The sequence below is a fragment of the Drosophila tropicalis genome, unplaced genomic scaffold, assembly GCF_018151085.1.
Source record: "Drosophila tropicalis isolate 14030-0801.00 unplaced genomic scaffold, ASM1815108v1 contig_4, whole genome shotgun sequence".
NCBI lineage: Eukaryota > Metazoa > Arthropoda > Insecta > Diptera > Drosophilidae > Drosophila > Drosophila tropicalis.
In genome coordinates this window covers 1,463,138-1,489,117 of record NW_027172862.1, presented here as the reverse complement: position 1 = coordinate 1,489,117, position 25,980 = coordinate 1,463,138, and the positions used below count along the sequence as shown (strand labels likewise).

General features: G+C 39.1%; 1 protein-coding gene across 2 annotated transcripts in view; it reads left to right on the top strand.

The window, feature by feature from the left end:
- NetB (Netrin-B) overlaps window positions 1–25,980 on the top strand; it is a 56,859-nt gene that overhangs the window by 13,378 nt on the left and 17,501 nt on the right. The window contains exon 2 of one of the 2 annotated variants that reach the window (XM_068285259.1): window positions 5,913–6,015. The exons of the other annotated variant lie outside the window; for it this stretch is intronic. Coding sequence (XP_068141360.1) covers window positions 5,913–5,917 — 5 coding nt within the window. The 3' untranslated portion in view covers window positions 5,918–6,015. Of the gene's footprint in view, window positions 1–5,912; window positions 6,016–25,980 lie in introns of those variants that run through there. 2 annotated transcript variants of the gene reach the window in all.

The window sequence follows — 25,980 nt, the reverse complement described above, 5'->3', positions numbered from 1 at the left end:
ATTGGTTTTAATAACAGTTTAAGAAACTCTACAAATGTTTATCATGACTTTTTGTTTTCTATAGTATCTTATAGATCCTAGATTAGACTTTCTTTTAGAAAAAGATCTATTTAGACAGTTTTAAGAAAAATCTTAATATATTTGTGTTTCTTTAATAATTCACTTTAAGTGTGAGAGTGTGAGAGGTTGCCCATCTGAAAAATGTTAAATTTTAATAAAATTTTGTGGCTTGTTTCACAATCGAATAATATTTAATTATTTGTCATTTGCCCAGCGGTGGTTTTGCTGCCTGTTCAAACAATGGAAAATTAATTGACGAGTTCATTAACTTTCAAATGAATATGTTAACAAGAAAGAATGGAAAAAACACACACACACACGCAGCAACAGAGAGACACACCCATACCAATGTGGAAATTTTAAATTGTCACTAATAACTCTTTAACCCAACAGTTGCCAATGGGCCGATAAACTAATGAAGGCTTAAATGATGATGCATTGTTGTGGCACATAATGAGTAATGGGCGAAAGCGCCAAGAAAGAGGAGGAGGGGAATGGTAGAGGTGGTGGAGTAGATTGCCATAAAATGCAGGCTAATTAAAAAAACACACACACACACAAACTGCACTCACATACATACATACATACATACACATGCATGTGCTTTGCATTTTACATAACATTTAAATAATAAATTTTTTGCACAAAATGTTTTATATACATATTATAAAAATTTTCATTTCGGCTTGCACTGTCATTTTGTTTTTGAGTTCGTTACGGTTTTTGGGTTTTGTCAACAGCTTAACAAGTGATTTTGTTATATTTTACGCATAATTTATGACTACAAAAGGCAGCAGATACAATACAAAAAACAAATAATCTCAAAAAAAAAAAAAAAAAAGACATACACACATACAAATACATATATGTTTGTATATAGACAAAGCCATAAACAATAAAATGCACTCAAATAAAATCTGACGCATTTTTCACTTCATTAAAATGCTATTTATAGCAATAACAAAAAAGGCAATATCTAACATTATAGTTATAGAATCAATATACTGTGGGAGAGCAAGAAACATTTACTGTATACTCATTACGAAAACAATTTAAAGGGTATATACTGTAGGTAAAAAACAAGGAAAGATAAAAGGTTATTTGAAGTATGCTTGAATTGGTCCTTGAAGAGAATGAATGAACCTTGACCTCTTATTATTGCCTGGTTGAAGGTCATTTCTTAACTTAAATTGTCAATACCCTACAATTGCCAATTATCGATAATTTTTTTAAGATTCATATTCCTGATCAATAAAACTTGGCTTTAGAAAATAGTTCCCCTGATGATTGAGGTAGTTTTTGAATGAAAAGAGAACTTGAAACCATCATAACTTTTCCGTTTAGTCTCTTTGACTAAATTATGTACATACATATATCATATGCAATGATCTTTATACTTAAGACAATTCTTGGTAATTTGATGGGTTCTTAAATGTTTAAAGAAAGGGAATTTGTGAAGAAAAAGCTAAGCCTTACGAGATTTGTTAGTTTCCCACGAGAAACCCTTCTTTCCTCTCTCTCTCTCTCTTTTTATATACAGGATATCTTAAAGTCGATTTTCAATTAAAAATTTATGCATTAAATAACTAGTTGATCAAAAAAGCCACAAGCCAGACAAGGTGTAAATTGTGCGGTGTTTAGAAAAAGCTCTTGATTGTGATTAACATAATGCAAATTTACCTATAAAAAGGAAAGTGCAATTAAAATTTTTTATATTTGCAGTTAAATGATCGATAAATTCTGTGAGTTTTTATAAGCAGCAGCCGAAGCTTCAGCCATTTGAGTCATTTAACAATTACAAATCGTAAATTGCTGTTCAATACATTTTGTTGTTGTTGTTGCTGTTCGGAAACCCCAAAAAGTCGCACAATTAACTGCAGCAACGAGTAATTGTCGTCGTCGTGTCGTGGATTTTGCCCCAGGGTATGAGAGTGGTTGGGGGGGAGGGGCTGATAAGCTGGGTCGGCTAATGTGGAGGGGGAGGCGGTATGGTTGAAAATTTATATGTGATAATTAAATTGAATGCATTTTTAAGCTGAGTGCACAAATGTGTGCAATCAATTTGGTTTTTTTCTCCTTTTTTTTTTTGGCTGTTAAGTTAATTATGTGCATTTTTCAAACAATAAACATACGAGGGCGTGAGCGCGGGCGGTAATTGGTTGTAAGTGGCGGCGGGGGCAATGCAAATTACCAATAATTTAAGTATAAGTACATATACATATATGTACATAAACATGCAAGTCAATGCTTTTTAGTTAATTTGAATTGATTTGTTATTGATTTTTGATTGTGCAAATCTTCTTGTAAAAGTTAATATTTTAATTATAACAGTGCATAGGGTAGAATATGTTCAAGTATCAAAGTATATATAGATTTTTTATTTGTTAACCCCGCCTTTTTACCATAAACGCCTAAGCAATATTCAATTTTTCCCTCCCATTCATGAATTCATATTGTAAAATGTGTGAGAATTGAAGCAGAAATTCATTTACATTTCCCACTCAGTGCCCAGAGCTCATCATGATGATGCTCATGACGATGATGAGATGACATCAATAGCCAAGCTTTGATTACAGTTCAGTTTCAATTTCCCACCTACAAAATGTACCCCCCGACGACCCAGCCCCCTGCCCCCAACTCCTACGCGTTTGTCTGCCCAATACTCCCCTCCTATGCACCGCAGGCAAAACAAAAGCAAATGAAATTGCGGTTTGTCAGCATCAGCAAAATAAAAAAATAAAACAAAAATTATATGAATTGCTTTGCACAAAACGATTTTGTTTTACCCTGTACAAATTCTACACTTAAATGATAAGATAAGAAACAAATAGGCAACATAGTGTACTCTATGGCGATATCTGGAGGCCAATACACTTCTTAGAGATCTTAGATCGATGACTTGAGTTTAAAGGTAAATGCCAAAAATATCTATGTCATTTATATACCCTTTTGAGGGAAGTCTTAAATTACAGAATATAACCCGGCCAAAATAAAAATAAAAGAAATGAATAACAAAAAAATAAATAAGAATGCCAAGAAAATCATCAACAAAAAGAAAGTGAGCCAATGGTTTCTGCTTGATAGGCGGCAAAACAGAGGGCAGCAGCAAGATGAGTGGTGCGGGTGATACCGTGGTCCATGGCCGGAAATGAATAAATTATTTTTCAAAATTAAATATTTGAAATGGCAAAAAGTTATACATAAAAAGCGAATTATGCGAGAGTGAGACGAAAAGATGCTGTGAATGGCAAAGCTGGCGGCGGATGTGGCGGCCGTTAAAACACTCGCAATGAACTGTGTCGGAAACATCAAGGAAGGTCAGGCAGACGCTCGGCCCGAAGGAGGGAGGGCAGCCAGAAGGCAAAAGCATCCAGTGTCTTCAGTTCCAGAGTCAGTTTTTTGATATTAATTTTATGCAAAGTGTGCAAGTAATGTAAAAGATTGTCCCTGCTTCCAAGTCCAGCCAAGTGTATATAATGTACGCTTAGGTCAATCAGAAGACGACACTACTGCTTCCATTCTTTTTCTTCATCATCATCATCATCATTGTCGTTGTCATCATCTGCAACTTTTATTTCCATGATGATGAACTGAGAATTTGACTAGGCCTTGGCAATTGACAGGGCATACTAGCAACAGCAGCAATAGAAGCAGCAGCAACCATGTCGAGACTTTGGCTAGCAGCAACATTGAAAGCCCATGGCCCTTAGGTGGTAGGGACTTTATGTTAGGGGGTCGTCGATGGAGGGTATAGTCGACTCGAGTGACAAGTACGTGCAAATGATACTACAGCGTACGATGTACTTGACTTTGCTCTCTGGTTATGTTGCAGCAGTTGCATGTTGCTGCAGTGCGTTGTATTTATTACACGTTCAATGACAGCAACAGAAAACGGCAGCAGCAACCGTCACAGGAGCGAACTCACGCCTAAAAAGTCTCAACAATCACTACTAGAATTAGGGAGCAATGAAAGGCATACACACGGTGAATTACTTTGAACTTATAAACATTAGATAACATTTAATTAGTTTCTATAATAATTTCCCTAGTTGTGACACTTTCTGCTCTTATTGTTTACATTTAAAAGTCAATACAAGTAATTCCAATACATCATAAGTATTTTCCCTATTTCGTATAAGTACAAACTTATTGTTCGATAAAACAGAATACATGAAAAGAAATTGCCTATTCAACTTATTTTGAAAATATGTATTTCAAATAATACCAATAAATTCTACCACATAAACTTATAAAATAAAAAATTCTGGTATTCGAAAAGTATTTGAAGTGAATGTATGTATGTGAGATGGGTTAGTTTAATTACTGAAATAAATGCGTTTCTAGCCAAATCCATTACTATTGAAAGTATTTAAAAAGAAACCGAAAGTCCTCGGAAATTCGTGAAAATCAATTAAAGACTTTCTAAACTTAGAGTAATTAAAAACATAACTAACTGTAAAGACTAGTATGTTTAATTACTAAAGTAATTGCTTAATATCCATAGCTCTAGGGGCCTTAATTTTTACTTTACAATTCCGCAACCGATTTTCATATCCTGCTTTCAATTTTTAAAGCTCTATTTACCTTCGCTTGCGTTTTTGGGGCAACAGCTAAGCACTAAGGTATATGCAGGGGAATGTGTGTGTATAAGCTAGTATGACTAAGTGAGAGGGGGGAGCGACGGCAGGTTTGAGTAGCGGGGAGCAAAGGCCAAGGCAGTTTGCTGTTTTGTTGGGGCACGCGCGATTTGTTGTATTTGCCTGCGCATTTCCGGCGCGTGGTAAAACTCTGGGCTGGGCGACATCAACTCCAAGCAACATCTTCCCCCCATCCCACCCAGCTTCGTCAATCCCGTCCCTCTTTTCTTCTTGGCTTTTTCTTGTTGTTCTTTGGCTCCGCTGCCTTGCTGTGCCAGTCCTGTATCTTTGAGTCTCTGATTCTCTGTATAGGCATGTAGAGTGAAGATACTCACAATCAGTTCGACAAAAAAAAAAAAAAAAAAGTAAACAACAAAGTTAAAAGGGAGGAGTGAAGCTGGCGAGGGGATACATTTTTATGCGCTTTAATGAAAATCCTCTTATGTTTCGCTCGTTGCTCGACTGCAAAAACCAATGAAACTAGTAGAGACAGAACAAATGGGAAGAAGGAGAGGAGCAGGACAAAGAAATCTGCAAGAGACTCACAAGCCGGAACAGAGTCGGTCTAAAATTGAGCAAAATTGATTTGTGGCAGTGACAGGGTGAACAAAAAACTGTGAAAACTGTTCACTTTTTTGCTCTTTCTATCTCTTTCTGTCTCTAAAATAACTTTAAACTGTGTCTAACTCTTCAGAAACACAAAGAACTACTGAGTGAAATTAAATTAATCTAAAATTAGCAATTTTTTGGATAGTGATCGTCTAAACTTTACCACTTTGAATTTAAATTGATGAGATTCAAGTGCAAACTTCAGGCTGAAAACTATTTAAACATAGTTTTCTATTCAAGTTAACTATCTATGATTGTGAAAATTAAGATTAAAAGCGTTTAATAGACGTCCACAAATGAAAATAAAACATTTGTTTAACTTAATTTTAAATTACGAATTGCTAAAATCTTAAAAACTTATTTAAATAATTTTCTTATCTTAAAAATAACATTAGTTGGTTTTGTAACATTCTTTTGATGGTGTGATTATCGGTTAAATCACAGTGATGCATTTACCTTTCTGTCATCACTGGAGAAATATTTGCTGTTTGTTTTTTTGCGTTGTGTGTGTGTTGTTGTATTTTTTTTTTTTAGGCAGCTTTGTGCCAAGATTTGTTTAAAGTTTACCTTGGTTTGGCTCTTCTTTCTTGCTTCCTTTTTTTTAAGCATGAGAGACGTCGACTACGACGACGACGGCGACGACGATGTGAAGCGTCAAGGCATCTGCATCCGCACATCCAGGCCACATCCAGAGCCGCATTCACAGCAAGCAGACGACAGCAGACAGCAGACACAGGCACAGGCACAGGCAGAGGCAGCAACATCAACTGAAGAGTTGTCGACGCTTGACGATGATGTCGTTGCGGTGGCTGATGCTGCTTTTCTCTGTCTCTTTCATTCTGTGATGTTGTCTATGCATTTACCTTTGAGTTAGTTAAAACTCAATGCCGTTGTGCCGGGGCCAAGCCAACGTGGTCGTTGTGTATATTTTACTAATTTAGATTAACCTGCAGCAGCAGCAGCAACAACAAAATAAAAAAAAAATATAAAAAATAAAACCAAGAGAAAGACGGAGAAAAAAAGAAAAAACATTCTATCGCATTGCACACATGAGCACGTACATGGCAGACAACAAACTGGGGGTCCCAACCAACCAACCAACCAACCAAGCAGCCATCCAGCCAGCCAGTCAACCAACCAAGCTGAACCTCGGCCTGGCAAATTTAAGATTATGAACCACACACAGACATGGGGCAGGGATGGGATGGGCAAAATTTAACGTAACGAAAGTAAGGCCTAGAGCCAGGTCTAGGCCAGGTCTCAGCATTCAGCATATGCTGGCTGCTGGCGCATGGCCAAACTTACCGCTCCGCACCGTTAACGTCTTTTCTGTAAAAGCAGCCTCTCAATTGGCAGGGAACAGGTGCATGTGACTCTACCCGTGCCTGGGAGGTCCACACCGTCTGGCAAACTGGGTAAAGAAACTTGCTCTTGATTGCTTGCCAGCAAATTGTAATTGTGGGAATTAGCAGTCCAGGCAGCAACAGTCGCCTTGTCGCCTTATCGCCACACCCACAATCATCCTCTTAACCCACCATGCCCTTGCACACTGTGGCACACCTTAAGCAACTTCATTGCATATTGTAATTGAAAAGTTTAATCAAATTATAAGCTAAACTATTTCATGTAATTGCAATTGAGTTGACTCAACTTGCCATTTTCTTTCTATCCGTAAGTTGAGAATACTTTAGAACAGAAGAACCAGGTGTCTGTGTGTGGTCAATATGAATATGCATGAGAGAGCAGCAGGAGCAGGAGCAGAAGCAGAAGCAGCAGCAGAAGCTTCTTTCTGGCGGTATCTTTAACTATAGATTCATGTTAATGAAGATGATGATGATAAGATTGCTGATCCTCATCATTAATTTCAAGGAGTGCCAGCAGAGACGAAAAGCGAGAACCGGTTAATAAAAATAATTAAGCAAAATAGAGATGCATAAACTAATCAGAAGGCTTTAGACTTTTTGATAGTGTTTTAGCTAAGACCTAAACCTAAAATGGATTAGAAATTTATATTTCTTCCAACCAAAGTCGTTGAGTATAGAGATATTGGAGGTCATATAACTTTATTTCAATCAATTAGACCGTTTGCTTATCTTTTATACGATAATCAATTGATAACAATTGTGACATAACGATTAGAATCAATAGAAACAATTTAAGATGATGCTAATTTCTTACCATTTAGGAATGGAAATTCCCTGAAATTACTGTGACATTCAAAGAGCGGACTCGTAATGCCTTAACTGGTGTTTCCTATGAAATTATCTGTCAATGTACTCCTAGATTCTCTGTGGGTGCTGACTGGCTTTATCCGATTTATCAATTACTCGACAATTTGAAGCGTATGCTACGAATGCAGATGGAGATGCTGCACTTAATCCCATTTTACATGGCATTTCGCCTGACATTTCATTTCGTTTCTGATTGACAAACGGTAAGTAGAAACACATTCATGGCCATGCCAAGGTTCGGTATTTGTGCTTACCTCTTGCAGTCAGTCCAGCCACATGCCTAGTTAAGGTGAGAGGAGGAGAGGAGAATGAAACAGAGCTAAACCAAAAGCATAAGCAGAGAAGAGTTTGGTAATCTAAGGTACCTGGTTGTTTCATCAGTTTTGTCAGTTCTGAAATATTGAAACAGTGGAGTGACGAACAGTAAATGGTCGGGGAGGAGGTGGAGATGACAATGCGGCAACAGCACAAATCATTAGCAGACATTAAATTTTGTACTTGTGCATGTTGTTGCAGTTGGTTCTTGTTGCCGCTGGCGAGCATTGTTATCAGCTGGCATACATCAGACTTAGACACACTCAGACCCCCAGTAGAGCAAAAATACCCGGTCTGTCCCCCTTTCCGGCACCATCCAGGAGACAAAGTCAAAGATAGGGGTTGGGGGTTAGGTGTGTTGGTGGTGCTGGTGCTGGTGATGGCGGTGGCGGTGGCGGTGGCAACAACACGCACACAGAAAATGTTTTGGCCAACATCTTAGATTGCCAAAACGTTGCCAGCGGGTTACATGAGCCAAAAACCTAGGAACAACAGCGGTACAGATGACAATAATGATGTTCACAATGATGATTATGACGATGATGGCGATGATGATGATGATGATGATGGAGCTGCAGAAGGTGAAGTTGAAGATGGAGAACGAGCATGAGATGGGTGGGTGTGTATGTGTTGCGACGTGTAGCAAACGTTGTTGTTAATTGTTATCTATGTAACTGCCTGCCAGTTGTCCACCGCTTTGTTTCAACGCCCACACACACACACCCCACACACACACAAACAAACACATAACACTACCAACGCACAGCAGCAATGGCAATGGCAACTGTTTAATGTGCCTGCCGAGTTACTCAGCGACTCATAAACGTAATTCTTGCACAGTAGGACAAATCACATTAAAAAAGCATTAAATTTTCCAATTGTTTAACATATCGATGTCGTTATTTTAACATGTTGCAGCTGATTTTAGTATTTTGCCGAGGGAAGGTTGATAAGTTCTTTACTTGCTTCACTTTAGTTGCTCTCTTTATGTCACTAACTAATGAGATTGAGTGACTGAGGAAACTGAATAAGAAAGTGTTTATATAAGAAACCATTTCCCGAAACAGAAACGAAAAAAATCTACTTTTCTAAATTTGTTTAATGAATTTCGGTTCAAGTCTTAAAGGTCTAACTTGAATTTGTTGTTAAGGGAAACTTCTCTACGTAGAATTGTTCCAGGGTAAAGCCAAGACATTGGCACAATAGGGGGGCGACGGTTGGCCCACCCATGTTGTTCATGTCTGTGTAGCTAGTTGCGACTTGCTTCCACCTCATCTGTCACCCCTATCTCAATCTGCTCACCTCTCACCCATTTCCCTTCTCTCTCTCTCTCTCTCTCTCTCTCGCTCTCTCTTTCTCTTGGGTGTGTGTGTGTGTGTGGTAAATCAAAGTCAATGGGTGAACGCTGCGTATACGTTATGCGCTACGTTATGACTATGTAGTGTACGGGTTCTCTATGACCGAGCACACTGGCTCTTTGCCAGTTGTCTGCCCCATCGTTTGCTATCGTCGCCTTCATCACCGTCTGCTGCTGCTATCTCCGTTTATGTGCCCTAGTGTTGGTGTTGCTGTGCTGCTGCTGCTGCTGTGTGCGCGCCTTTTGAGTTAATTGCGTTTTGCTCAATTTAATATTGAATTTAATTAGGGGCCGCATTTTTGCTAAGGTAAGGCCAAAAACATTCCTTGCCATCCCATGCCATTCTAGGCATCTCTTTCGCATGGTATACGGCAAATAGGTGGAATGGGGGGTGAGGAGGTGGAAATGGTGGTGTTGGTGGGGTTTGGTTGGACATTAAAAGCTTTTAGGGCAAATGAGCAAATTAAATTTGATATGCGATGCCAAGCGCTAAACTCCAACCCCTGACCAAGTAACCATCCAGCCAACCAAGAGAACCAAACCGTCTCAGTAGTAGTCACATCTTTCCATCTGCTTCTTTTTCTATCCTTAAGCATAATCCCATAAAATAAATGCGTTTAATTGAAAGTGTTAAGCATTTTTGCCTTTAGGGCAATGACAGCAAGAAACAGAGAGAGAGAAAGAGATAGATAGACACATAGCGAGAGAGAGAGAGAAAGGAAAAGCATTTGTTTAATTGCGGCTTCGAAAAGTTTGGTGACGCTCGTAAAAGTATGAAAAAGTATCACTTATACACACACACACACACAGAAAAGTGAGTAAACTAATTGACAAATTGGCGCTGAAAAGTAGGCAACGGAATGATCATAGTCCGTTCAAATGCAATCAATTGCTCATTAAAATGCTGTAGATGAAAATTATAGGAGCAACAACAACAAGAAATCCCACGAACAATGGCTGGATAAAATCTATGTATATGTTGGCTCCTGGTTGCTTTTGGTTTTGGCCTTTTTTGTTGGACTCGTTGCCATGATGTTGCATGCCACAAAATCATCAACACGTTAATTGAATTGTTGACTGACACACACACACACACTCGCACATATATCTACACACACATGCTATGTGCGAATGTGGTGCACCACTTCGGTTGGTAGGACAAAGGGGCAGCAAGTTGCAGGGTGGCAAATAGTATGGGGCAGGTGGCAATGGCGCTTAGTTGCTGGGGAATGCGTTTTGCTTTCATGCTTCGTTTCGCTTCTGGCATGCAATGGCCAACAGAGAGGCAAGGCTAGTCGAGTCACGTCAGCGCCATTTTCAAAAGCCTCCCAACAACAGCAGCAAAAACAACAAAATGGCTGCAAGTGGCATGAGCTGAACCAGCCATGACGGTATCTCTCTCTTTCGCTCTCTATCTCTCTCACCCTCTCTCTCTTCCTATGTGTGTATGTGCTAGCCGTCGTGTCTGGTAATTAATGAAATTGCAACGCATTTGAATTTTAATTAAAACAAAGCGCGCAAATTACCAAAACTGAGAGAGAGAGAGAAAGGGACAACAATAGAGCTTGAAATATAGTTGCAGAAATGAAACGAGGAAAAGAAAGTAAAAGAAATTTGTATGCTTAATCATCGATCAAGTTTCCACACACAATGCTCCAGTTCAAATGTCTCAATTCGATAACAAAATGAGTTCCTAAATTTCGAATATATTGCTTCAAAAACGAATCAATATAACAATTTCCAAAACTTGCAAACATCAAAAAATGTAATTTCTTTTCAATATTGTAGAAAATTTACATTCACAGTTCACCCAATTTTTACAAATTTTGAAAGTCAAAAATGTGTAAGACAATTTAATAGAAATTTCTTTCTCCAAATCATTTTTGTTAACCTGGCTCGGTTCATTTTTTGTTGGGGGAATTTTTGCATTTTTATAGCCAAATATCTATCCATCCATCTATCTAGTTTAAAGCTCAATCTTTGCCCTATCTCCTATAGAGAGAATGAGCGAGAGAGAAAGAGATACGAAACCGCAATTCAATCGCTGCTCAATAGACTTGAACTTGAACTCAACATTAACAACGAAAGTCGTCGACAATTGTTGTTGCTGTGGCCCACTGGGGCCCATTGCCAAAGCATTTTCCAACTCTCGTCGTTGGCCTCCGTATCGGTCTGGGCCTTTTTAGCAGCTAAATTGCTTGCTTCCGTTAAGCTACCCAATGGGCAACAAAAAACAAAAAAAAAAAAAAAGGCACAAAACTTTTCCTACCTACGAAACAACTACCTGTGAATCGTTGAGACAAAAGTGCCAGTGTAAAAGTGTGTGTGTGTGTGTGTGTGTGTGTGTGTGTCTGTGTGCCTATTGAATGTCCAATAGCCCCATGGGGACGAGCCGATTCACAGTATTCGAATTGGTATGCCAGTTAGCAAAGGAGCCCATATAATACTCTAAGGGGGAACTCCAGTGTCTGGCTTGGCCCAACGGGCAATTGCTTTTGTTTCGGTTAAAACAAAAAAAAAAATCCACAAAAAAAAGTAAAATAAAATAAAAATCACTCACTTACACAGACACACACACGCACACGTAAGAGGGACAGCAGCAGCAGCAGCACAGATACTGTGTCCCAGAGTCGAGGAGTTCCTGGCCATGTAATTGCGTTTGTGATATTAGCCTGAAGTACACTTGCTGCTGTTGGCTCTTTTTTCCTGTTTTCTGTTCAATTCCCGTTGAAGTGTTTTTGCCTCTGTTGCAGTTTTTCAAGCACATGGCCAGCCGTCCAACTACCCATTCCACTCCCCCACTCAACGCTCCTACAAAAGCCCTGTCCTCCAGTCTCCTCCTCCACCCCAGCTCTGACCATGTTTAATTTGAATTGTTTTCATTTACAGTTGCCATTTATTCATTCATTGACTCAACCAGAGCCAGAGACTCAGGTTGAGTTTGGCCATAAGCGAAGGGGCAAACAGTGGGAGGAGCCAGTTGATTGGCAACAACACTCACACTTACACACACAAAAAGAAGCGAACATCGCATTCAATTGTGGCCAAGATAGAGTAAGAGGAATAGAAATGGAATGAGATTGAGATTGAAAGACTGAGAGACAGAGAGTGAGATGCCTTTCAATATGATTTTTGTTTTTATTTCTTCATTTTATTGTTGTTGCTTGTTGCTGGCTTTTAATTTAAATTGATTTTCCATCTACACAACAAAGAAAATTGTGCAGCGGGGGGAAGACTTGGTTACCGACTGACTTCTAAGTTGCCACGCCACAAACAACTTGATCTGTTTGCCCAAAAAACATTATAGAAAATCCTCAAAGGCAAATATATTTTTAAAAATTGATTTCTTATGGCAAATAAAGTAAAAATTTCATGACTAAAACATTATTCAAATTCAAAAAGAAAACTGTGGGCAGATTCTGATGGGACAATATTTTAAATTTTTTTCCAACTGAGTCAACTGTTTGTGCACTTTACTCTAATGAATCTTTTAAGATTTCGTTCCCATCAAAATTGTTAAGTTTTTCAAATCAAAAGCAAGGAATGTTACCTTTTCGAAATAGCTCTCCGAATTGGATTTACTGAAACTTTTTGAGTCTCCTAGTTTTGGAAGAAAAAACTTATTCCAATTGTCTGTTTTCTTCGAGTCTGGCCAGAACTGATCAGAATGGGTTTTCTAAAAGTTTCTTCCTATTGTTGTTGGCAAAAATATTGAAAGAATTGGTAGGTCGAGAAACTGTATTTTCAGTTTTGATGAGCTTTAACTTTGCTCGATATTTACCCTTGAATTCATACAGATGCCAATGCAATAGTTGCATCTGAGTAAACGAACAAAGTTCTTCTTATCGTCTTGTCATGACAAATTACCTGTACAAATTTAGGTAAAGTAGTGACTTCAATGGTTTTGTCCCTTGCGTTTGTCGTTTCCACGTTTTGCCGTTTGCTAGTTGACTTTTTTCCATGTCAATCTATTCACTTCAGTTTGAAATCACTTTGTTTGGCTTGACGCGCGTCGTGGACACACGTCGAGTTGTTGTCATTTTAATTTTAGGGGACATGCCGCTGGTGCTGCTGCTGCTGCTGTTGCCTCATTTTGCTGCCCACATCAGAAGACAGTGACAAAATGTCAGCTACAAACAACAGCAGCAGCAGGAACAACATTTTGTTGCATAAATCATAATTTGTCAGCGTGAAATTTGTTGTTGTTGTTGTTATTTTTTTATCCCACCATTTTAGGGGGGCTTTTGTTCTTGGCTTTTGATTCATTTAACATGTTTTTTTTTTCGTTTTGTTTGGTTGTGTTTATAAAACCCTCAAGTACCCTGCCGTCGTCGTTCTCTCCCTCTGTCTCTCTGCTGCTTTGCTCCACACATTTTTCTTCATTTAATTTGCATTCTTCTTTCTGGTTCTTGTCTTTTGTTGTCGTCGTCGTCGTCTTTTGCATCATCTTCTTTTGCATTTTTTGCCCCTGTCGCTCTTTTTTAATTAGCCGAAAATGCGTTTAACAACAAATGACAACATCAACAAAGAGAATTTATAATTTATATGCATATACATAGTTTCCCTCTCGACAGCCCACCACACAGTGAAATAGTGTGGCAAAAGGTAAACTGAGGTAAATGGAGGCAGAGCTTTATTTGTGTTTGTTTTTTTTTTTTTTTTTTATCTTTTACATACATAAACTGGGTCACCGTGTCGTATGCGCAATGCGAAAATTTTCTTTTAAATTTTTTTTTGCATACAAACAAAATCCACACGGGCCAAGACAAACGTGTGACAAATAATCGGTGTGCTCAAGGAGAGGAAAGAGATTAGCATATGAAGAAAAGTTCCCCAGATTGTTTGTTTTTGTTTCTTTGCAACTTGATCTTAGTTGGTGTGTTTTTCTCATTAATGCAACTTTGTCTGTAAATGAACTAAAAACTAAAATGCATTTGCCAGCTGCACTAAGTCCCTTGATTTTTATATTTTGCAGCATTTTGGATTCTGTCCAAAGTATCAGAAATCTTGCCCGCCTTCTTTACCCTCCCTTCTCCTCTTGCCGTCAACCGTAGTAGCTGTCTCTAGTTGTCTTTGAATGCTTCAATTACCCAGAGAAAGAAAGAGAGAGATAGAGAGAGAAAGAAAGAACGATGACCAGCGGCGATCGTTAAACTCCAACACAGGCATCTGTTAGTTCGAATATCTGGTTAGTTTTTAGACAGCTAACTTCTGATTTAACTCCAACTCCAACCTCAACTTTGGCTTCAGTTCTGTGGCAGCAGCTCCTTTGCCTTGGCCCTCTCTGTGTACTCGTTGAGAGTTGACAACTGTGTGCACTTTCATGGCCTATGGCAATAGAAAGAGGTAGCGTGAGAGCAAGAGAGACAGACAATCTTGCAACGATTGCCTCCTGCAGGTTGTCATGTGAAATCAGCAGACAATTCCCCACTCACATGCTTCTACTGTCTATCCCTGGGGCAAGCTGAACTGAATGTGAATGAGTGCAGGAGCCGAGAATTGGATGTGGATGCCGAATGGGAATGCATGCGATTTGGTCAAACGTTGCTCAGTTTTCTTGCTTGAAGGCGGCATAGTATGCATTTGCATTTTGCCATACCATTTTTCATATTATTCATCTTGGCCAAAAACCGTCAGTCGTGCATTCACATGAGTAAAGGCATAAGTGATGGCGCCAACATCATCAGAATCACTATGATATTCTACGCTTTACACCAATAATTGAAATACAAATATTTCTAGTAACTTTTAATTCTAAGAATTATAGACGTTGAAATTGTTTTAATATTGATTAAAAGCTGGCTAATTCGTTATATTATAAAATTTAATTTAAAAAACGACTTCCTCTTACGTGTAATATAAACTGCATACCAATTTGAAAGGGGTCTGAACTCTAATTGAGAATGTTTCGTTTAATATATTTTGATTTGAAGTTTGTTTTATTATTTAAATAATTTTAATTACTTCTATGAATATTTTATGATTGAAAATTTCTTTTATTGTTATGGCAAACAATTAGATGTGAGTATTTTAGTTGAAATGCAAATCTAAAATCGAAATTTAGAGAAATATTTTAACCAAAAATAGAGAAATAGTTTTCAATTTAGATTGAAATTCCTTTTCGTTTTTAAGCTGCTCATCACTGCTCATCCGGCAGGCGTCTCCCATTCTCCTTGTCATTCAGCTACTCGTCGTTTTCCTCGTCCTGTTCCTGTTCATGCTGCTGCTGCTGCTGACACAACTCCATTCTACAGACTTCCTTCCCCTATCTTGCTTCGTTCTCTTCCTCTTACTGACTCTGCCCAATCAGCCTCTCATCCTGCCACTTAACTTGAAATTCAAACACACACTTTTCGGTCTAGCGCTGATTGTGAAATCTTGTTTGTTTGTTACCACCCACCCTCGGTTCCCCCCATACCCCCTGCACCACCCACCCGAGTCCATGTCCACGTCCAGTCGTTTTCGCACTCAATCATTGAACCATTGGGCCATTGTCCACATTGGAACCTTGATGTTCTCTGATGTCCCCCATGTCTCTTTTGGATTTTCGTTGTCTTCTTGTGCATCAAAATTTTCATTTTGTTTTATCATTTTCTGAAGTTTTGCACAAGTTTATTAGTAGAAAATTTCCATGACAAATTGAATCAATTGGAAAATTGAATATCAGTATTAAGGAAATTATAAAACCAAGAGAAAATAACAAAACAAATCCCGAAAGGCAATCAACCAAGATCGAGGGATCGCGTGTTGACGCCTTCTTCTCTTAAAATTGATAGGTAAAACAATTAAGCAGACAGCTAGAGTGTTGTGGAGGAAGGGGATGATGTGTGGTGGTGGGGAACAGTAAAATGGCTAGCTTAAAATTAATTAAATAACCCGTTTCTCTTGGCCAGTTGAAGTTCTTGACTGAAATTGAAGCCAAAGTTCTCCCTGGGCATATTCTTAGCTGTCAAAAGCAATTAATTTTCAATTATATATCTCCCCCAATCCACGACTTCTCGCCAACAGTGTTTTCTTTTTCTGCTTCTTGGTTTTTTTTTACCCTATTTTCTTTCTCGCATTCACTAGAGAAATTACACAAAAAAAGAAAAGAAAACAAAACAAAAGCCAAAGCCAAAGAGGCGAATGCCATTCAAATTGAATTGGTTTAACATGAAAAACTGAGTCAAGATTGGTTTTACGAGTGCGACTGACCCGACCCTCTGCCCTCTTCTCTCCTAGGAAAGATATCTAAGTAAATAAATATAGAAAATTGGCCAATTAAAGGGCCAAAAACTTTGCCACAAAACACACAAAGATCAAAGATGCGACCAAGCCATAATTACGTATAACCGTTTCCTTATAGCTATACCAACATTTGCCTAATAACTATAATTACAACTGTTCTTTATGATGTGAAAATCTTGATTTTAGATTTTCTATTTTTAGACGCTTTCAGTTACTTGCAAACAATAGAAACTAAAGTGCAAATGGAAATGCAAATGCAATTTCAATTGTGGCATTGGCGCGAAAACTCGACCACAATCTTTTGGTCTCTCTTGGTTTCTTCTGTCTGTCTGTCTGTCTCTTCTGTCCCGGCCAAAAGGTCGTCTTGAACTTCAAACTTCAACTCCATCTCTATTCTAGTCACTGTTTCCTTTTGACGTCTCCGGCAACAGCTTGTCTGGGGAAATTCTGGTTTCGGCTGCGCCGTTTTGTCTGCTGCTAGTGCGACGCGTCATTTAAAAATAGTTTTGCGTGCGGCCAGACTTAAATTGAAGAGCACATAATGCTAAATATATACATATACTAGACAAATATACATATAGCAACCGGTTTACAATTTAACTCAGCAGCCAAAGCTGACCAAAAGCGATTAACTTATTTTGAAAGGAAAGAAGAAAAAAAAAAAAATGGAAGTAAAGGAATGGGAAGGACTTAACAACATCATCTCGACTGGGTGACTGCTGATGTTTGCACTGTGTCTTTTGCGTAAAGTGTAAATATTATTTCAAGATATTTAACCATGTTGTTGTTGTTATTGGTGTTGGTGTTGGCGTTGTTGCTGGCTTCTATACTTCCTCCGCTCCCCCACAACGTTTTGTTAGCGCCCAATTCACTCGCTGACTTGATGTGTCTGGCCCTTATCCTTGTTTAAGTTGTCAGCTGTTGAATGACTCACTGATAGATTGACTCACTGACTGAATGACTGAATGACTGAATGAATGAATGGAAGACTGTCTGACTGTTTACTCTCCTGTTTATACTGTCAACACTGGCGCTAGAAGCGCGAGCCGGGCAAACGTTTTATTTTTATATCCCTTCTTTTATTTTCGTCTCTATATGCATATAGAAGACGGGCCAATTAATGGGAAAACCGCTAATGACATTGCCACATAGGAACATATATCTATATCTGCATCAACATTTGCATCTTTATATTCTCTTGCTCTCTCTCTCTCTTTATCTATCTCTGTGTGTAACGGATGTGATGCGGTACGTACACCTCTAGCAGTTCGCTTTTAGGCATTGCCACTAGCAGTCGCGATGCACAGACGGAAACTCATTAGCGCAAGGCCCCATTCCTCACCACCGTCCCTTCCCGTTGCAGCCTATACTCCCCTCTCCAAACCCTAAGCACATACACACACACACACAACCCCTTGTGGTGGCATGGCATCGTCTCCTGCTGATGCTGTCACCTGGCTACATCGTTATGATGCGTTTTTGGAATTTGTTTTTCGCACAGCCGCGTTTTTTGCCTTCGCCCCATAACCATCCTTTCGCTCTCTCGCTCTCCCTGTCTTCGTTGCATAAACTGGCAAAGGGTATCCTTTGGGTATGCATGAACCGTGTTACAAGTTTCTTAATTGAAGCGAAATTGGAATTAATTGTGAAATTTCATTCTGTTTTGGAAGTCCTGTTTGATTCTCTTCATGTTCATTTACAATCTAGATCTAATTAATTTATTACACTTAATTATAAGTCGCTCACTCCGGGCTAACTAGAGTACTTGGATCTAAATGTTTAAAGGGTATTTCGGATTCGAGGCGATTTGTGAAAAATTTACTTTTGACGTTTGGGGTAATGCATTGTTCTGCTAGTGCTGGAGCCTCATCTTTTGCTGCTGCCGTTGGCTCGGTGTTTTGTTGTTGGGTATAAAAATTTTTATGACGACAGGTTGCCAGGTTGCCTGGCTGGCTGGCTGGATGGCAGGCAGGCAAAGCGATTTCACGCTTGACGTCGCTGTGGCGCCACCTAGCGGCTCATCCTCCTTCCATCAGTTGGTCTTCTCTTCTGTAAGTTCTGCTGATGACGTCGTCGCCACAATATGAATGAAATGAAGGAATGAGTAGAAAGAATGGCTGGCAAAACGAGCAGCCCAAACGAACGAACGAAAGCGGACTTTAACTGGGAAGTCGATTTTGGAGTTGGAGTTGGAGTTGGCGATGAAGTCGGAGCTTCTGCTGCTGCTGCAGTGCAGTGAGATGAGTGGTTGACATGTAGCCGCCATTAGCGGTAAGATGACAAGCGTTGAAAGCGCGCCCCGGGAATTAAAACGGCAAAATACAACAGGAAGGAAAAAAAAGAGGCAACGAGCAAAAATAAAGAGAGGCGGAAAAAAATGGGATGTTGATAGTTTTTTTGCTTTTTTTTTTCCTTCTCTTTTATGACAGGAATAGAGAAAACGAGACAGTGGAACTGAGGACGCCACAGTAGCAGTGGGATAAAAAAAAGGTGCAAAAATCATCAGCATGCTGTCAACGGCAGTTGCTATCCTTGCCCCTTCAACGCCTTGTCCTTGTTCTCTTAGCCCTTGTGATGCTACCGCATCAAAACCGACCGCCTGTCACATTAAAGTATCATTTTCAGTCACTCAGCCGGAGGGCGCTTAACGCCCACTTTATGTCACGCCACGCCCATATAGCCACCTGACAGTCAACCAGCCAAAGAGCCAGCCAGAACGATTAAAGTCAAAATGGTATTCGCATACCCTTTGCCCCCCCGCTCAACTCACCTAATTCTACTCACTCTCGCTCTTTGCACATTTCCTGTATTGATTTCACAAATCGTTGGCATAATTTATGGCCTTGCGATTTGTGCGCGATTTAAGTAGCGTTTTACCAAGTGCGAGCGATTTTGAAAACGCGCAGTGATTAGAGACAGAGAGAGGGAGTAAAAAAGGGGGGACGGTGTATAGGTGTGTCTATTGGCCAGAACAAAAGCGTCATGAATTGTAATGAAGACATTAACATTAATAATTGCTCAAGTGGTTAGCCTCCGTGTCTCCCCCTTTTTTCTACAATTCTGGTAACTTTCAACGGAAGTTGAAATTTATGAGCCAATTCCAGGGCCAGGACTAACAAGGACTAAGAGACGTAAGGAAACTGGAGCACGGTGTTAGCGTGTGTGTGTGAGTTCAGTGGACTCCAAATGGCAGCAAAATGTATAACTATAAAATGTGAAAAGGCAATCGATAACTCATTATCGATCTGTTTTTGGTGGGAAAATTGTTTTTAAAACTGAGAGAGTGAAGTAGGGTTTTAAGGACAAAGAGGACCCGTGGACACGAGAAGGTGAGGACGAGAGAGGGGCAACAAACTATTGAGCTGCTCATCAGCAGTTTTATTCACAAGTCGCCACTTGCAGTGAAGTGCATAAAACGTTCTTTCAACCGACAGTCAGACTCACATTCACATTCCACTCTATAGGTCTGTCGGCGGCGGTGAAATGTGAAAAAGAATAACAAGAATTATGTGTGGCAAACAGGATGCACTGACATTTATCACCTGACTCGACGGCAGTTATATAGGTTTTTCCTCGGTTTTTTTTTTTCGGGTGTGTTTGTGTATGTACTCTATCCATTGAAACTCCTACCTATGAGTTAGGCAGCAGCTCCTATGATGGGATGCCTAACCCGCATTTAAACAGAAGTTTTGTAAAGTTTTTGATTGTGGGAAACGACTGGAAACTCCTCTGTGGCGACGGTTTGATGGGGGATATGAAACATTAGCATAAATTTTCTACTAGCTGGCTTATGTATGAATATATTAGATGCCAGTTTCTCTGGGTGCTCTGTTTATTTATGTGTGTGTGTATGTGTGGGTGTGTGGAATGCGGAGGGGGTGGTTGGATTTCAGTGTTTGTGCCAGGACTCGTGGCAGGATAATCGCTGCTTAGTGCAGTCGCGCGCATAACGCTCGTCCGACTACCAAAACCATTTGTCTTCCGCCATTGATAACCAGACGAGAGACCCCACCACCATCCCCAGTCACAGTCGACCGCCCCGCCTCCGCTCTCGCATCACCACAATTCTCCTGCTCATTGAAGGGCATTCAAATTTAATTTGCATGCAGGCAAAGGCAAAGCCAACTTTTGTTTACTCTACCCAACTCAGGCGCAGCCAAATCAAATTTAAATCCGCTTTAACACAAAAAAAATGAAAACGAAAATGAAAAAAAAAAACTACCTCTAGCATATTACATGGACGAGCGCCCCGGAGACTCCTCGTACCGACAACACCACCGCCACCACCTTCATTTTCCCTCAGGTGGGGCAAACCAACAAAGCAAAAAAAATAAAACTGTTTGAAGTGGAAACAAACCCAACCCAAGCCAAGCTAAACCGGGCTCGGAATGTAAGTCCAAATTATTTTTATTTATTCGTGCGTTCATAAGAAATTAGCGCCCGCTAGATGGCGCCACCTTCAAGATATATAAATACCAAAGTAAAAGAGATCCATTGAGGTGAGGAGAGAAAAGCAAAGGGAATCCCCACCTGATTTGTTTGCTTTTTTGTGGCCTTAAACACAAATTATCCGAAATAATGTGATTGAGCGAAAGAGAAAGGAGAGATTTGCAAAATATATATAAATGCAAAAAAAAAAAACGTCGCCTTCAATGCTCGATTTCATTTAAGCTGCTAAGACGAAATCGTCTTCTTAATTGCTAGCAATTTCGTTATGGTTATTGAATTTCTATTATGGTTTATTTCTGTTTAAAAAGCATTCCAGGTTAATTACTTTTCCAATAGTTATATTCCACTTGGGGGCGGATCTAAGAAGACTTGCCTAAGACTTGTAGAAAGTCTTTCAATTGCTAAAATTTAAGATCAGACTTGGATTAATTTAGATAAGCGATTATTGAATCTTACGAGTGGGCAGGTATTTTAGAAAGATTTAGACTTTTTTCTCATCAGTTTAATCCAAAAAATCAAAGATAAGTATTTGGATGATTTAGAGTTTACAAAAAAAGAGCTTATCCTGATCGATTAACTAAATAACTTAACAACGTTAGATCGAGTAAGCAGGAAGGGCCGATCCAGCACTATAAGCAATAAAAAATAGATATATGCATATAAACTGAATACTCAAACATTTGAGAACATAAATATTCATCGATTGCCTTCTCACACTTGTTTGATCTCAAAAGCGATTACATGATTGCAGGTACCAACAACAACAACAACAACAACAAAAACAACCATTAACATTAACCTTTCCCCGTTCTCATCTTCCTCCCTTTTGGCCAAGAGTTGGTCATAGGCGAAATGTAGCGAATCTTTTTTCTCTTTTATGGATACTTCTGGGGTTCGGGGCTCGGCTCTTGAATTCCAATCGTCAGCATCTTTAGCAGCTCATAAAGCCACAAAATGTGGCAATTGGCAGAGAGGAAGTAGCGGGTGTGTTGTCAAGGATGTTGGTTGGTAGGCTGGAGGCCCATTAACCCCTAACTTGTTACCTGGGCACATGAATAAATCAAAGTGTGATTCGCCGGCAAACCAAAGGCTCAGCATCCAGCATCACCCTACCGCATCTGCTCCTGCTCCAGCTCCTGCTGTTGCTGATGATGATGATGGGGGAGACGCTGCTGCTTCTGCCAGATGATAAATGTGCTTGGGTTTTATTTGATTCCTTTTCTTCATCTCGTGTTCTCTTCCTTTATTTATTTTTTTCTTTTCTTGCTTTTTTGTGCTTGGTTTGGTTTCGTCTTCGATTTGCTTAACAAATTTGTAAGATTCTTAACACATTTGCATATTGCGTAAAGCTACCCGCTATCCCCACCATTTCTCTCTCTCTCTCTCGCATTTACTTTTCGTCTCTCCCGCTGGGTGTCAAGTGTATGTGGAAAATGTTGAGAATTCCTTCATCTTCTACAGCTTTTAGCTTCATCTTTGAGTTCAGTTGAGTTGAGTTGAGTTGAGTTGCGTTGAGTTTCGTCTACCAATAAGTTGCACAGTAATGACGACATTTCCTTCCGACAACACAACTAGGGCAAAAGGGGTGATGGGGCAGGGACAGGGAGGAGAGGGAACTGTCGTTTGCGCTTTTTATTGCCATCGTCAGTGTTGTCCCTATTCGCCCCATTTAAAAAAATCGAGCAAAAAGAAAAAAAAAACATGAAAAGAAGGATTTTTGTTGTATTGAGTTTATTTAGCTTCTTCACACGAGTTCCCCCAAAATATGGAGACAACTCACATTGTTGCTGATGAGGGCGAGAGGTAGGTGTGACCGGGGAGAGGTGTAGATTTGGGGGTAAGCAATCGAAGTTGCTCAATAAAAAATGTGCTGGAATTTCTTCGACATTTTCGCCAACATTGACGCTTGGCATTTTTCAATGACAGTCGACAGTTTTTTTTTTTTTTTTTTTTTTTTTTGCTTGCTTGTGTTTCTTTTTATTTTTTTTGCTGTTGTTGTTGTTGTTGATCATCGTAAAACGTTTGGAATTTTTTTTGTACGATTTTCCCTTGACACTCGAGAAAATTGACCTGCATTTGTTTAGTGGATTTTGTATGGAGATGCTTAAATATGGAATGTTTCAAGAGGGAAAGAGAGAGGAGGAGAGAGAGAGTAAGAGATAAAATAAGGACACAAGTCCGTAAGAAAAGCTTGTTTTTGTTGTCCTGCCATATTGCTGAGAAAAGTGTCCAAGGAGCTGAGGAAAACACAGTTTAATCGGTTTGAAATTCTCACCAACACAACCAACAACCAAAAAAATTAGTACAAGTTTAAATAAAGTCCAGTTCCCTTGACACTTTTCCTTCTTTTGGCCACAAAATTTCTTTTCGCCTCAGAGTGTTGGTGTTTTTTTGTTTCTTTGTTTCCTTTTTTGCTTTAATTTTGTCTTTTTTGGGTTAATTTTTGTGTTACATACCCAGCAAAAAGACAAACAACAATGGGCATATGAAGTGCAAGGACTACTTTTTTTGCTCTACCTTTCTTTTCGAACATTTTTTTGAATTTCGAATATTTTAGCAATATAGAAAAGCTCTCTAAAGATGGGCTAAGTATAATTAAGAGAATGTTTGTGTTTCTATATTTTGAGCGGGAAAACGACAGATAAAATTAATTTGGCTAGGGTATCTCGGAGACAGGTTTAAGGCCATTTTTTCTTGTTATTTTTTTTTTTTTTTTGTGTTTCTCTCTCACTCACTCTCTTCGGTAGCAGCTTTGTTGCTGTTGTTGGCAACTCATTTGGGCTTAGTCGACCGGGATGGGAATCCTTTTTCTTTCTGCTGGTCTTCGCTTCGTTTCACATAAAATTTAATTAAGTGCAGCAACCAGCAGCATCAGCAATAGCAGTGGGAAAAGCCTTCTCTTTGGCAAAACATCGTTTATAAAATTCACATAATAACAATAAATTTTCAAATGCGCCAAAAGATGTTGTTGTTGTTGTTGCCATTTGCCTTCCATCGTTTTGTATTTTTTTTTTTTTTTTGCCTTGGCTAGGTATTAAAATTTATCGCCAGTTTGTGTAGCACGCGCAGCAAACGCCAAGAAATTTGCGTGCCAACATGGTAAAGAGTGATGGCGGGTGGAAAGATGCCACCAAAGTGAACGGGCGCATTGGCTTAGTCTTGTCCCCAGAGGTAAACAGTGGATACATTACTTCTTTTAGCCTTGGAGTTCCATCTCTCTCTCTCTCGCACCAATAATAATGCGTCTTTTAGTTACTCTTTTTAGCATTTCTTCGAAAATTCTTTCTTTTTTTTCCTAAATCATGGAAATTCGAACATTTTTCAACAAATTTATTAACCAAAAGTTTTTGTTTTCAATTGTTCTCATTTGTTTGCTTAATGAGAGACTAACAGATAGAACATTTGCTATTCGGTTTTGGCAAACTCTCTACTTCTCTCTCTCCTCAGCCCTCTTTTGGTGTATGCCAAGCTGTCGTTTTACTTAATTTTATTTGTATAAAAATGGGCGCACTGTATCGCCTGATGCGGCTCCTGTTCCTCTACACAGTCCTGACACACATATGATGTCCCTCTCCTCCCGCCCAAAGTCGCCATCATTTTCTTACTCCGTTGAACATATATAAAATCATTTGTCTGTTTGACTATTTTTGTTTGTTTTTGGTTTTTTTTCTTCCCCCTTTTTTTTTTTTTTTTTTTTCGTTGTGTTCTTTTGGGTTTTGTTCATTCATTTGGCTCGCATTAATTACATGACACGCATCTCTACCCTACTTCCACCCAAGAATCATTTATTAAAAAGCCAAAAGGAACGGCGGCAAGACCCCCATTGCCTTGGTTCAGTCTTGTGCGCATAATTCCAGGCTGGACAAATTTTACTTACATGACAGTAGCAGAAGGAGAATGAGAGGGAGAAGGAGAAGCTAAGAAGTAGGCAGCTTCCTTGGGGATCATCATCATCTGCTGAATTCTTATTCGTTTTCGTATTTGTATTTGTATTCGTTGTCAGGCAGAAATGACTGTCTCATGTTATCTGCTAAGCTGTCTTATCCTGTGCTCTCTCGACGTTCCCTGCCTAGTCGTACTTGGGTAGCAGCTGCTTCATGATTCCGACTTTGTTACTTATTTAATTTGTTGCTTATTTGCTTCACTTGGGGCAAGAGAGCAACAAGCCTCCGACTCCGACTCGGAGTTGAAAAACCCCCAGGATCAGGACCAGCACCACCGATTCACCCACTCACCCACTTGTTTGCATATGTTTAACATGTTCTCCTCCACTCTGTTTCCCCCTCATCGACCATCAACATATGCTCAGTCTGTTATAGACTCTCCATCCCTCTCTCTCTCTCTCTCTCTTTTCTCTTCCTCTGTCTATTTGTTTGTTTACTTTCGTTTGTTTGTTCTATTTGGCTGTGTATTGTCCTGATGTTTGCTAATGATTCTGCTTGGGTGCTAATCAAATTGCCTGAATCCTCTGGCCACTGATGCAGGGAGCAAAAGTCAATAACAGGATAGATAGTAACAGAGATTTTGTAACGAAACGAACTCAACATACACAGAAATAGTTATGTCTAATTTAGTTTAGTTTACTAATTCAAGTCGTGTTTTAGTTTGGTCGCGTTAATTAAAAATATTTACAGTCCAAAGTCTTGAGGAAAAGTTCTTTAAATCAAGTTTTCATTAAAAGTTCATCAATAACATTTCGATTCGAATTTAAATCATTTCAATTATAGATTTAAAATTGACTTACTCAACAATTAAGGGCAAATTGCTTTTTCTTACTATTTATTATACTATTCACTTAATAAACATTTAAACCTACGTTAACAAATTGGTTTAAGATTATCCAAGTAAAGTTATTAAAAGCCTTCTTTAAACTATTTCAATTTACGTATGAAGATGTTCATAGGTTTGGCCTAGTTTCAGAAAGTTAAAGACTTATAATTATAAATATTTTAATATTTTACTCTCTAACTAAAACTGCAAATTGTTTAGTCAATATAGTTTACGAAGAAGAAATTGTTTATTCCTAATGTATTTATTAGGAAATTATGACAAGGACTAGCTCTTTGAGCTATATGTAATTAAAGAAAAAGGTTAA